Source organism: Macadamia integrifolia, chromosome 6 (assembly GCF_013358625.1).
Source record: "Macadamia integrifolia cultivar HAES 741 chromosome 6, SCU_Mint_v3, whole genome shotgun sequence".
NCBI classification, from domain to species: domain Eukaryota; kingdom Viridiplantae; phylum Streptophyta; class Magnoliopsida; order Proteales; family Proteaceae; genus Macadamia; species Macadamia integrifolia.
Genome location: NC_056562.1, coordinates 36970286 through 36985487, shown reverse-complemented (window position 1 = coordinate 36985487; position 15202 = coordinate 36970286). Strand labels below are relative to the sequence as shown.

Below are 15202 nucleotides of genomic sequence, written 5' to 3'. Positions count from 1 at the left end.
GGTCGGCCAAAATTAAGATACGTATCGGAAGGTATCGTATCGTATCGGAGATACACTAAGATACGCTAAAGATACACACATAAATGGATAGGAAACATTTTTTTAAACACTTTTGCATAAAGAATTTGTTAAAAAAAAGCTATTGATAACATGTATTATGCATAAACACTAAATTGAGGGTATCGTACTAAGAATTCAAGGTCTGTAGTTGTCCCATAAATGTAAAATCTTTGTTCTCAACCTTGATTTCCACTTTAGTTAGAGAGAAATATGGCTGACAGCAACTTTGGAACAAAAACCTTTTAAAAAATCGTTTTTTTCTGAAAAATTACCCATATTGGCCATTATATGACCATAGCGCCGATACGTATCGATACTCACCGATACGTACCGATATATATATATCGATACTCACCGATACGTGCTGATATATACCGATACGTACCGATCGATACATACCGATTCTCACCAATACATACCGAAACGTACAGTTTACCTCAATTTTATATTTTTCATAGAGTCGTATCGAGGCATGTCGTATCGTATTGATGTGTATTAGTGGTGTATTGATGCATATCGGTATGTATTGTAGGATATATATCGATACGAAATGATTTAAAAAATTCAATGTATCGTATCGGTGTGTATCGTATCAACCGACTAAATTTAAGATACGTATCGGAGGGTATCGTATCGGTATCGGAGATACTTAAAACCATGGCATATCTTAATAGTATGAAATATATATTACTATGTGTGGACCTAAGGTATTGTTTCGGAGAGAAAACCCTAATTTCTTTGCAAAGTTGGTCCATATCCTATATATAGTTATTATTGACCCATTAAGTGAGACTAATGACCTAAAGCAAAAGGGAAAGAGAGTAGATCAGACTAACATTGATCGTGTTGTACAAGGAGCATATGAGAATAGATATGAACTATTATTCTTCAATCATAGATCAAGTACGTCGTTCTTGTCTATACAGTAATTGTATTGTATGCTTATTTGATCTCCATGCATTTGTTGCGTATATATTTTCTATCAGTATTGACTATTGACAGTGAAACCAATACCATTACAAATATGGATCAACCATATTAGTCTGTATTAGACATAAATTAAGAAACGAACCACTTTTTAGCTTATACTCTGATCTGTCTCGATATTGTATAGATTACGATCCCATATCAGCATATAGGGGCTAACCCCACATTGGTTTCCTATGAGAATTAGTGTGGATTGATATACTCTTAGGTCCCTTACCTTGTAAATTGGTTTGTAGGGTTGAGTTCTTTCAGGACTGCATCATTGGTATTAGTGTAGCCGATCCTCAGTCCAATCGACCGAAAGGGGTGAGCTTGGCCAGAGTGAGCCAGTAAGAAAAGACTACCTGCCGCCAGGAAGAAACCTTGGAGCGGAGTGAGAGACGCTTAGAATGGCTACTTGATCCAGAGTAGGCCACTGTAAACGTTGGGTTAAAAAACGTTGTGGTATATTACGATCTCATACCAGCATATAGGGTTGATCCCACATCAGTCTCTTATGGGAATTGATGTGGGTTGATATTGAGGGGCTGACCCACGTTAGTATCCTATGATGGTATGCTACGATCCCATACATATACAATGGATATAGCACTAATAACGAATCGATTCCAATACCTTAATGCATGATTGCATTACAAGTTCATTCAACTGCGCATGCTTTGTGAATTATAATTGTGTAATATGTTAAGCCGACAAGATTAGAGATAATGGGCTCATTGGGCTTTGTCTTGTTGGTGTGTTGGAGGATGGGTAGGACCTCGAGACCTGAAAGTTGCAGACATGAAACTGAAAGGTGCATTGCGTCAAGCACTTTCATATGGGTAAACCAAGACCTGCCAGAGAGATACGACCCTAGATTACATGTAAAGGGCCGTTCGATTTTGTTTCTACTATTTCTAGACAACCACTTGAACCCACGACTTCTAGACTGCAATGGAGAAAGCTTATCGTTTCGCTGAGTTCTGGACCACAGTCAAATCATCATAAGCACGCTTTGCAATTGCAGTTTTGTGGTCAAAAGGAATGGAGTAGAAAACGATTTGGGCAATGTGGTTGCTTGCTTTCCTGGTTTAGACGTTTTTACCCACACTCCATCTTTCCAAATATTTTCAGGCAAAGTTAGGATCGGATCGCTCACACCCCCACCTTTCCAAATCTTCTCAGGCAAAGTCAGGATCCGATAAGATACAATCGGAAGACCAACGTATTAGAGGACGACAAGGTAAATCAAAACTCAATAGCAAACGGACCATTTGGTTTCACGTCTGCAACTTTCAAGTCTTGAGGTACCCATCCTCCAACACACCAAGACAAAGCCCAATGGAACCATCATCTCTCATCTTGTGGGCTTAACATATTCTACAATTATAATGCATGCGTGGTTGAATGTAATGCAATCATGTATAAAGGTATCGGTATCGGTATTGTTATCGGTATAGGTATCGGTATTGGTATTGTATCCATCATATATGTATCGATATCATTGATGCCCAATAGTGACATTGATATAGTCATAGAAGAATTCAACCCTATAAACCGGCTTACAAGATGGAAGGACTTAAGACCATATCAACCCACATCAATTCCTATAAGGTCAGGATCGGCTGTTCTAATACCATTGATACCGTTATCAAAGAACTCAACCCTATAAACCGGCTTATGAGGTGAGGGACCTAAGACTATATCAACTCACATCAATTCCCATAGAAAACCAATATGGAGTCAGCCCTATATGCTGATATGGGATCATAACATATACAATATCAATACAAATCAAGAGTATAGGCTAAAAAGTGATTCATTTTTTAATTTATGTCTAATACATGCTGATATGGTCGATACATATTTGTAATGGTATTGGTATAAGTATAGATATACCACCACCAATCAATACCAATATCTCTAACCCTAGATTCAATGTAGTTTTCCTTCCCTTCTTTTGGAGGCCAGCTGGAAAAGAACATTTCTTTGTACGATGCCAAAACACATAGGATGGCAAATGACACTTCCACCCCATGAAACCCCCTAAATATTCCTATTGATGCCCATGTACGGGCTGGACGACCTATGAGCGTTCATATCCCTTATTTTTATCCACCTTAGAAAGAAAATAACAAAAAGACCAAATCATCCATCGACTCACGTACAATTTATTTGCTGACATCTGTCTTATTCTCTACCATTGAAGATGCATGGAGAACATCTATGAAAAATAAATAAAAAAGTATTATCACCTGACTGGACCTACTACTTTTTTTTTTTTTTTTTTTTCCATTTCCCTGTTCCCACACTTTATTATGTTAATCCTCAGCTTTCTAGAATAAAAATAATTTTTTTTCTTAATTTCTTTTGGCCCACTTGCCACTTGATTTTGATTAAAGAACTGAAAAATGGGAAATACAGATACTTAGGCTTGATCTACTTTTTAATCAACAAAGGTTAATCCCACTTGCTATGGATCTGTCTTAGGCCAATTTTGTACTAGAAAACCCTAAATGCTTGAAATATGCCAATTTTGGGACTGTGTCTAGATTGAAATTGACTGAGGTCAATTCCATTTCCTCTCAATCCAATTATGTACAAGAAAACCCTAAATGCTTGAAATATATCAATTTAAATTGATCTAGAATAGAATTGACCAAGGTTGATCCCAATTCCCCTCAATAAAGTGCAGGTCAATTCTTTACGAGAAAACCCTAAATGCCTAAAATGCACCAAATCTAGGGGCTGATCTATATCAGAATCGATTCCCCCCTATGGGTAAGAAAACCCTAAATGCCTGAAATATACAAATTCCGAAACTAATCTAGATTGAAATCAGTCAAGATCAATCCCAATTCCCCTCAATCCGGTTCAGGTCAATTCTCCACGATAAACCCAAATAAATGCCAGAAATATTCCGAGTGTGGAGCGGATCCGAACCAATCCAACTAAGACCAATCCGGATCCAGATTTCAGCTTTTTAAATCCTGGCATAGATCAATACTTCCATGCTATAAAAATGCATCAATGCTTTGAACTCTCCATCCCGTTACTAATAAATGGAAGAAACTCAGAAACACAGAGCCTTCCAGGAGGAGAAGGGTCGAGAAGCCGATGCCGGAGTTCTGTTTGTTCTTCAATCCAAAGGTAACATTCAAAGCCTGCAAATTACCCCTGTCACCGCCGGCGCCTCTGCTTTTTCCGATACTTCTAATTTCAGTTGGGTTAACTAACTTATGTTGTTATTTTCCGATTGATCAAAAGGGAAGTGGTGGCATGCGGGGTATCATTTGACGACGGCGATAGTAGGACCGCCAGTGCTGGCTCTGCCGTTCGCGTTCAGTGGGTTGGGGTGGGGACTAGGCTTCTTCATCCTTACTGTCATGGGACTCGTCACCTTCTACTCTTACTACCTTATGTCTAAAGTCCTCGACCACTGCGAGTACCATGGTCGCCGCCATGTCCGTTTCCGTGAACTCGCCGCCGATGTCTTTGGTAAGCATTAAAATCCTAATCATCTTACCCTACCCGAATCCTAACAAGTGGTATCAGAGTACGTGGCAATTCTGATGCTTTCCACATCGAATTACTCTTGAACAGCCTCTTCTTAATGGTTAACTTGAATTCTACCCAAGTCCCTAGACCTACTACCATTTCATTGCTTCTGAATCCAGCCTTGCCATGCAACCAACCTTGTTAAGATTTCTAAGATTTTTTTTTTATTAAAATTTTGATTTTGTGGGTTTTTGTTTTTGGCTCTTGATAGGATCAGGGTGGATGTTTTATTTCGTAATAATCATTCAGACAGCTATCAACACTGGAGTTGGCATTGCTGCTATATTGCTTGCAGGGGACTGTATTGAGGTAACCCTAGTCTTCAATCCTTCAGGCTTATATTTGCCATTTTTTTTTTAATTCATTTAAATGATTCAATTATTATAAAAAGTGTGCATCCTTTTGTCACAAGATCATGTTTTTCTCTTTGAAATATCATAATATATCTAATTTGGTCATGTGAGCAAATGATGTGTTCATTCTTGACTATTAGATAGAAGACATGTCTAGATTAATCATGTGTTGAATTTCAGCGCGTAATTTAATTAAGGGAGAAAGAAGTTTGATGGGTTGTATAGCGTATGCACCTAAACACAGGAAGGGTGAAATGATCGTCCTTCTACCTGTGAAATGAAAAATCACACCCTTATTAGATGTCGCACTATAGGCTCTCATTGGCCCTCAAGTATCCTTGTGTATTTGCTTGCATCATGTATATCCATGCATGTATACCATTGCTCTAGTCATTTCTATATATGCACTTTCCTAACTATGACTCCTAAGTAGTAATTTAAATCCATGATAAATACCGTACTGAGCCGTATCAAAATAAAAAATAAAAAATAAAAAAAAAGTCAAATTTTGACCATATCGAGTGACCTATTTTGGCTCAGTGTTAGTGTCAAGTCCACCTGATACATGTACCAAGATTTAAAACTGTGATCGAAACAGACAATTTAGATAGGAAAAAAAAATCATAAAAATGGATTACTCAGATGTATCTTCGTGACTTCCAAAAACATCACAAGCAGTTGTGACACCAATAACAACCCAATTAATTAATTCTCCTTTAGTTGGTCAGTCTTCTTCTCAACTACCTTGTAAGTAGGACTGTTTAAGTGTCGTCCGTTTCCTCCTTGGAGTGGCAATTTGTGATTTATGATTAAGTAATAAGGCATAAACAAAAATGCCATGAAAGAATAGACATTATACCGATAAGGTCATCCAATACTTTAGAATATTTTTAGATAAATATATAGGTGATAAACGGAATCTAATCCAATTCGATCCATCCCATTTCCACCTTTTATCCTTAATCCTATCCTTTACGAGTCAGAGGGAATAATATGATTTTTTGTGCTAAGTACATTGTAAAATGAGAATATGATCGAATATTTTACCCTGAAAAAGGTAAGCGAATATTAGGATGTTGATATTATTCCTTATTTCCCAATTTAAGAAAAGACATATTATTCCTTAGGTTATGTTTGGTCGTCAAGAAATGAAAAGAAAATAAATAAAAAAAAAATCATTTTTTTAGGAGAGATATAGACACATAAATCAATCATTGTATCATGATGAAAAAGAGCACTTGATGATACAATGATTGATCTATGTGTCCTTCTCTCCTCTCAAATTCTTTTTTTTTTTTGAATGTTCTCTTTTTCACCTCTTGACAACCAGACATAGCTTAGGGAAAAAGAATGTTATCCAACTGCTCCCTATATGCCCAAACACATGTGGTGGTGCAAAAAGACCATGTTACCTCCTCGCTGCCCCCCACCTATGCAACTAAAGATGCCTTCTTACGTCCTCCCATTGGTGTTGGCACGATGGCCACACAGGTGGACAGCGTACTCTTGCCTATTCCTTATTTCTCTATATAGGAAATGATGTATTTAGGATTTCAATATTATTCTTTATTCCTTTGGGAAAAAATCAGCTCTCCCATTCCTTATTATTCTTATAGCATGAAGAATTTTTTCTCCACTAGTGAAGCTTATAATTAGACTCTTAGATTATCATTACTCTAAGCTATCATGTCATGTCATGTGTAAGGTTTTAAGACTCTTAGATCGATCTTGGGATCAGTCTCAATCGATATCAATTTGATCAGAATGATATTTAATTGGATTGGATAGATTTGTCTTTTTTTTTTTTTTTTTTTTTAATTGGCATCTTAGACCATTTTACCGTTATATCTTACTAATGGATTGATATTGGATAAGTTAGGATTAGGATTCGATCTTGGTCAATACCTATCCAATCTAGGCGATCCTAACCGACACAATCAATTTTTAAAACCATAATCAAATGGCAATCCGATGGTATCAATTGCCATGGTAGTGAAGAGAAAAAAGGGGGTCACAACTTATTTTTAAAATATTTTGATAGGATACATATGATGATTACCCGTGCTACTTTTTGCCCCTTGGCCCTCAAATTCAATGCACAAAACAAACACATCATTTCCTAAAGACTCAAAAAACTTTGGACCCCTTCACTGATGGTTAAACGATAGGATGGTTCGATGTGACCCCTCTCTCTCTCCTGCTCTTACCTCTTATTGTCTGTAGTTGGCATGAGCCACAATGATTGGATTCCCTTTCATGTTGCCTTAGGAAAACTTGGTTAGTAAACTTTTGAGCCAAATTTGAGTTTTTAATATGAAGAAAGAAAGAAAGAAAAAAAAAAAAAAGTTAAAATAAGAGTCAGAGGGCCATTGAAAATACTATGGTAAAATTGAAGGAAAAAAGATTGTGATAATGCCAATATGCAAATCTCTCCCATAATTGAATACAATTCTCTCTCAAGCACAGTTACTTAAATCGCATACTAAATGTTGTTATTTTTCGATTTTTTTTGAACTGAACTTAATTATATGTGAAAAAAAATGCCCAAAAGAAAGTATACTTTTTGAATGTGTTTACCTTTTTTGAGTAAAAAAATGTCACCTTTTTCTTTTAAATAAATAAATTTTTTTTAAAATTATTTTAATATAATTTAAAATTATAATTAATACATTAAATATTTATATTTAATTAATAAGACATGAGTTGAACCCACAATTTTATATTTTTCTTTTTTCAATATTTTTGAAATCTTATGTTTAATACGGGTACCGTCTTTTTTTTTTTCTGTCATTTTCAAAATATTTGTCTTTATTATTTACTATTTACTGTACCATTCAAATCTTAAGTCATTTTAAATACGTTATACCATACAAAGTTTTTTTTCCAATCCCATTTTAACTAACCATGCTCACCAAGTGAAGCATAAGAGTCCATCCCATAACCTCTTGAAACCTTTTGATGCCAACTTGCAGGTGTACCACCAACCACGAAGGCACCAATTGCAATAGCCTTAAATCTCAACTGATATAGGAAAAATTGTTTTCTATCACATTCATTCCATAAATTGATGCACCTATTATTTGATCCATTGCATTTATTCCATAAATTGATGAGTCCATTATTTAATAACAAAAAAAGGGGCTGAGATCACTGCCTGATCATGTGGGTACCAAACAAGAAAGGTGCACAGTGATATTTTCGCCACACCCTGTATCTGAGTGTAGGGGCGCACAAATCAAGTAGTGATCTTCTTCACTGAAATTCTTTTTCCTGTTTCTTGGGCTGGGCTAGGCTGCAAATCGATTGTGGCACATCTGAGAACTGTGAGCCAAGGCCCATCATCTAGATTCCTCAAATAATTAAGCTGCAGTTGCTAGTTGGAAAGGGACTGGATTTTAAGTTTTGCACTTTATACTCCTTCTAGAAGGTAGCAAATGCTATTCTAGTGGCACAAGCGCATATCAGTTCACAAGCCAAAGGAAAGGCACACAAGAGCATCTTTAGCGTAGGGAGAGCATGGTCTTTCTGCAGTTGGTGTGTCTAGGCGTAGACACACACACAAGCGGGTAGGGTTTTTTCTTCAATATATTTTCTAGTATGGGAGATCAAGGATGCGGAAGCGGGATCTAAGGATGGAGGTAGGGGGTTTTTGGACCCTAGGATCACATGGTGAACCTCATTATGTGATCAAGGGAAACTTTGTCTAGTTTTTTGGTATGAGGATTAGGCTCTCTCTCTCTCTCTCTCTCCTCGGTACAAATTAGGTCTTCCTTCACCTGTGTAGAATGAAGCTCTACTGGCGATGTAACCACATGATTGAAGGCAAGTCTCATGAGTACATATCCACCCAATTTATGAAATCAAAATTACCCTTCTATGATCAAATCCATGATACTGACAGCCATGGTGAAGGAAATCTCTGACTATATTGTAGAATCGAAAACCTTAAACGATGTAGAAGGGAATGGAAATCGCAAACAAACAATCATAGAATGCAAGAATTTACATAATTTGACAAGGTTACTTACTCCACATTGAAATGAGATCTACTTCAATATCAATGGAGAGTATAGTTACAGTTGCATGTCCTCGCACGTCTCTCAGATTACAAAGAATATGCCACTACTATTCAAAGCAAATATTCGGGCCCTCAGGCTTTTAATGGCCCTTGAGAATCAGCCGATAAACCTATGCAACGGAATATAAGACATTGTACCCCCGACATATATTTGATGATCATATTTGTTCTCTCTCTTTTTCTTGATAATGAATGGAAGGGGCTAACCATGGATCTAAATTGTTGTTTGGATGAGAAGATAGTCTACTCAAAGGTTTACCCGGATGGACCCTTAAAATTGTATGACTTCATAGCGATGGTGACAGTGGTGATGATATTTCTGTCCCAATTTCCATCCTTCCACTCTCTCAGGCACATTAACTTGGGCTCACTTCTTCTAAGCCTCGCCTACACTTCTCTAGTGGTTGGTGCTTGTGTTCATGCAGGTTAATTTACATTAACTCCCCTTTTTTCTGTTTCTTTTTCAATCAAAATTTACTTTCTCTAATAAGTAATTACTACCTTTGGCTTAATTTTTCTGAATTTGTTTTTCCTATTGCAGGTCTCTCCAAAAATGCCCCTCCCAAAGACTATTCCTTAGACCCTTCAAAGTCTACAAGGACATTCAATGCTTTCGCTTCCATTTCCATTCTAGCCGCCATCTTTGGGAATGGGATACTACCAGAGATACAAGTAATGTTCATTTCCTTAATAATTAAATGGAAATTTTAGTCTTATAAGAAGACAGTAACCAGCCTGATCATACATTGGACTACTCACATCTAATTTGGAACTCCGAGAGACATTTTCCGTCCTCAAAGATACACCAGAGTTACCATGTCTAACTCTAATGCCACTTGTTGGGACTCGAATTGCCATTAAGGAGCAGGTGCCCAAGTCGTTTTTATATTCATTCGCTTTGGACTGCTACTCACATCCAATGTGGGATCATTGCTTTCGCATGAACCCTTTTCTTACAATCCAAATGCATCCGTAGAGTTCCCCTCTATGCAAAAGTTAACTTGTTAATTTGTACATAAGCCATATCATGTTCTTTTGACCTAATGCAAGATTTGACTATTCTTTATAGGCTACCCTTGCTCCACCAGCTACAGGAAAGATGGTGAAAGGGCTTCTCATGTGTTATACTGTGGTAATTTTCACCTTCTATTCAAGCTCAATTTCTGGATATTGGGCTTTTGGAAACAAAGCCAGTTCAAACATTCTCAAGAGCCTAATTCCGGATAATGGGCCTTCATTGGCTCCAACCTGGGTTCTTGGCCTTGCGGTCTGCTTTGTTCTTCTCCAGCTCTTCGCCATTTGCCTGGTAAGCTTTTATAGACATCATCATAAGAATATTTCAAAAGCTTATATAACTTAAGATTGCAATTACTGAGTACACAGGTATATTCTCAAGTTGCCTATGAGATCATGGAAAAGAAGTCAGCTGATGTGAATCAAGGAATGTTCTCCAAAAGAAATCTTATTCCAAGGTTACTGCTCAGATCACTGTACATCATGTTCTGTGGATTTTTTGCTGCAATGTTACCATTCTTTGGAGACATAAATGGGGTAGTAGGGGCCATTGGATTCATTCCCTTAGATTTCATACTTCCAATGCTTCTCTACAATATGACCCATAAACCTGCAAGAACATCCTTCACCTTCTGGCTCAATGTGTCCATCATGGTTGTTTTCACTGGGGCAGGGCTCCTGGGTACCTTCTCTTCTGTAAGGAGCTTGGTCCTTGATGCACACAGGTTCAAACTCTTTAGTAGCAAGGTTCTTGATTGACCACAAATTGGTCTGTAATATGTCCCTGAGCTTGGTCAGATGAACAGGTTCATTTGGTCAGTAGAAGGGTTACTGATGAGCTATTAAGTTATAACTTGAGACCATGGATAGAAAAGCCATAATAATCACTTGCTCCTCCATGATTTGCATTTATTTCCACAACCACAAACATGAGTAAAACTGATTACACAAAGATGGGTCTCCATGTCTCCAAGGAACCACTGGTATGAAGCAGAGGCCTCTATCATCTGTGAGATCATTGGATCTGAGTCAATTAATTTTGGGATATTTATAGAGGGAACAGTACTGAGGCTCCCATCCATGTAAATTATTGCAGATCAGTCAAAAGATCTACATGGAAAGAAGAGATTTTTTTTTTTTGGTACTCTTTTTCTTTTCTTTTTTTGGCTACCAAACACAGCCTAAGGAAGAAACATGCAAAATAAAGACAAAAGACTATTGAAAACATAAAGGGTGTCCAACGACTCCAACCCCAAATCCCAAACTTTAGGATGGAGATGCCCTTCCCAAGGTACGTCGTAAGTGCAACAGTTATACATTACTCTCACCAATGTAAGATTAAACTTCTATCTTATTCTTGGAGCGCACTTATTGCATCAAAAAAGAATTATATCATGAGAAATATTTCTATTTTTCTTTCACCCATTTCCTTGATACTGATTAGTATCCTATGTGAGTAGTCGGAAATGGGGAAAGCGATGGCTTGCCTTCAATTTAAGATGATCTTATGATCCTATCATGATCATGGTCTTGGGTTGTTTCTTGTATTATGTATGTCCACGCAGTTATTGTTAGGCTTATATATGGTTTAGTGGTTGGTTTTGAATCCATTACGTGTACAAGATAAAATTATACATGCGAAGTAGTAAGGGAGGTGCATATATTGTCTTTTCGTGAAATTGTGTAGCAGATAGTGATATTCTGTGGATAAGGATGAAGGACACTATGAACTTAAACTCACTCCCTTCTGTCTTCTTAGACAATTTCTCTTGTACCCTCATTTAAAGAGAATGGACCTGTACATGAATGTGAAGATGTTATCTTAACTAACCTAACTGTGCACTGCCGTACGTCAACCAAATGGCAAGGACAAACTTTGTAAACTTCCCATTGAATGAATTTAATCCACGGACTAAGTCAGTGAGGTGAGTGGAGGAGGAATAGAAGATGTGGAGGCTACTAACCTCCAGCAACCATGGCAAATTGGAAAGAAGGAAAAAGAGAGATCTAGAAAGAACCAACTCATTTCTCATTAATGCCGACCGACATTTCATTACACCAACTACTGTGTCATCATATGGAAAATTTAATGCTTTATTGGAAAAGTCATACATGCGATATATATGGTTTGGCAAGATTGTCTACGTCATGATGAAATATCTGTGTTCTGTTTTACTATCAATAAAGAATAGAATTCCAATCATTCGTCATCATGCTAATCTTAGATTGCTGAGAAAATCTTGTTACAAATATATAGTGAAACGCTACATAAATACAAATTGTCGAAATACTCATGTAATCATGGATTTAGTCATCGGCATCGATATTGACTAATACCAATCCAAAACTGATATGGATTAGATCAGATCGGTGAGCATTGGCCACTTTTTCCCTTACTTTTTTGAAAAAAGAAAAAATACGGGTAATCGATTCAGATTAGTCTAGTGTCGATACTGATATGATATAGCTAATACGGTCAATCTGATACCAATACTTGAAACAATGCATGTAACCCTAAAAACATTTTTTTTCATCGGAATTTGCCACCCCATGAAGCCCCACCATGGACCTGCCAGCACATCAAGGCCCTAGTAACAAAGATAACTTAGGATGGGCTGACTTCTCCTGCCCTCTCAATAACCCTTCAAAATCAGCCCACAAATGCAAGTAATAGAATACAAGACATTATACCCACAAGACCACAACATAGGTCCTCACACCTCTATTATATTATAGAGAAAATCATATCACTATAAATATAAAGTGAAACTCTATTTAGGCACATATTATTGGAATAACCATGTAACCCTATAAAAAAATTTGATGGACCTGCTAATTTTTTGAGGCCCCAATAACAAAGATAACACACAAGGTAAATTGATTCCCCTAGACCTTGAGGTCTCAAGCTTTATGAATTATTGGACCTTTGGAAATTAACCCACAAATGCAAGCAACAAAATACAAGACTACATCATACTGGTCCCCAACACGGTCAAATTAAAGCGTCGCCCCCATATATCATATGAAACAAACACAACCCACACACCGTCGTCCCTTGTTACCCTGATAAATCCTTTAAGAGAGAAAGCTTAGGGTTTACCTTCTTTCTTCTCTTCTCCAATCCAATTCCAACCAGAAGTTCCAGTGGAGAAGATGGCTGATAAAGCCCAGAAGAACCAGATGAATTCTCTGGTTTGGGATTGTGGAAGCTCTCTGTACGACTCGTTCGAGCTCAAATCATTTGAGAACCAGCTTCACTCCGCCATCATCACCTCAAGATCCTTATCCATGCCTCACTCATCATCTCATCCTCGCCCATTCCAACCTCCGCCACGGGCTAATAAGAGATCCTCCTCCTCTTCTCCCTCTCCCTCTAAGATTTCTCGATCTCTTCAGAAGCTCATCCGCTTGGTTTTCAGGTCCAAACCAACTTCAACTTCCTTGTTCAAAGTGGAAGATGGACGATCTCACTCAAAACATGAGTTCTACGCGTTATATGACCGATCTGGTTCAGTTTCAGGTGGGCTTTTCACAATCCCAGAGGTTCCCGAGATGGGTTTTGACTCGTTATCAAGGAGAAGCGTCTCCCAACGGTTCACACCCTCCACTCCCCTCGGTGTTTCCTGTGCTTAGCAAATCAGATTAGGTAAACTAGAATCTTCCGTTCATATTTACTAGGATTGTACTAATTATATTTGGGACTAGCATCTTAATTAGGAATTAGCAAGAGGATGGTTTGTTCTAAGTTTGTAATATTTGACATCTTGATTGTCAATATATATAAATCTAAGTTTTAAAGTCTATTAGAAAATTTTTATGCATGAACGAGATGGAATTTAGTGTTCCATTCATTTTTTTTTTTTTAATTTAATGCCACTAAAAAGTATTAAGGCTGCGTTCGTAGTCATTCAATTCTAGAAACGATATTTTGTGTTTCTGTCTCAAAAATCCTTTTTAAAACAAAAAAATGGTGTTTGGCGAACTTGTTTCAAGAACGATTATTCTAGTTGTTCATTTTTTTGTATTTGAAATGAAACTGAAATGACGGAATAAGGTTTTGTTGTTCCATCAATTTGTATTTCTAGCATTTTTTTTTCTCATTTTTATTTAAAAAAATTTGAAAAATACCAAGTTGACATCAAATGCTTTATTCCGTTTTTCTTTTAGACATTTTTCTTGATGATTACCAAACACAGCCTCAGCAAGCGTGATTTGGAATATGTGCTAATCTTGCAACCTAGTTGGAATTTGGAAACCGTATCTCTTGAATGCAAATTTTGTTAGGTTTGATAATCGTTATTTTTTTCATCTAGAGGGAATGCAAAGTGACCATTGTGTCCTTAGGAGGGACATTTCACTTTTTAGATGTAGCCATGTGTCTTACCCAGAAAACACTTGCCCATAATTTATATTGGATGATTAGTTAAGACTGTGACTTTCGCTATTGGTGAGATTGACATTTTTGTTTTGGGTCATAGTAATTGAGCCATAAAAGTGAAAGGTGTTATCCATCTATTTGTGGCCAATCTATTAATATTGAGGAGTTAACGTTAAGGTCACAGATTAGGTGACCTAATTATTTGCATTACAGATCAGATATTTTGTTTGGGAAACAATTTTTTATTTTCCCTTTACCCTATTTTACTGGCTTCCCTAAGTCAAAAGAATCCTATGTGAGATAGTGTTACGTAGTGGCTGAACTGTCTGCACTTTTTTACTCTCCACTTAGGTACCACTATACCACTGGCAGAGTCTAAGGTTTGTGTTTTCGGAAAAACAACAAAATTTCACATGCCAATTGGAGTAAGGTGGGTAGGGTTCCAATGTTTTCTGGATACAAAACCTGACCTAGTGACCATAACCCTAAAGGCCGTACAAATCCCAATCAAGAAACAAGGGAAAAATAGGTGTTGTTTTTGGAAGAAACCATTCTTTGGTATAAGTTTTCATTTGTCAAATGAACTGGATAAGGGTGCTTCCTTAGTCCTTACCCAAAGAAATGGGGAAGGTTTCCAAAATGGACATGTTCATACTCTCTCTCTCTCTCTCTCTCTCTCTCTCTCTCTCTCTCATTATAGGAACAATTGATGTACAGCAATGGCTTTTACTTCGCATATAGGTGATAGAGGAGGAGGCTAGCCTCATTCACCCCCACCCCCCCAAAAAAAAAAAA

The 15202-nt window shown here is 37.2% G+C and overlaps 2 protein-coding genes across 2 annotated transcripts; both read left to right on the top strand.

Moving 5' to 3' along the window:
• The first annotated feature begins 4025 nt into the window (after positions 1-4025).
• On the top strand, positions 4026-11150 carry LOC122081258 (probable GABA transporter 2). Its single transcript, XM_042648289.1, has 7 exons — positions 4026-4176; positions 4294-4524; positions 4796-4893; positions 9254-9440; positions 9557-9687; positions 10085-10321; positions 10399-11150. The coding sequence occupies exons 1-7, from the start codon at positions 4089-4091 to the stop codon at positions 10786-10788; spliced, it is 1362 nt and encodes a 453-aa protein (XP_042504223.1). The 5' UTR covers positions 4026-4088; the 3' UTR covers positions 10789-11150.
• Positions 11151-13052: 1902 nt separating this feature from the next.
• LOC122081531 lies at positions 13053-13840 on the top strand. Its single transcript, XM_042648683.1, has one exon. It carries the CDS (start codon positions 13183-13185, stop codon positions 13660-13662), a length of 480 nt encoding a protein of 159 aa, XP_042504617.1. The 5' UTR covers positions 13053-13182; the 3' UTR covers positions 13663-13840.
• Positions 13841-15202: the final 1362 nt, after the last annotated feature.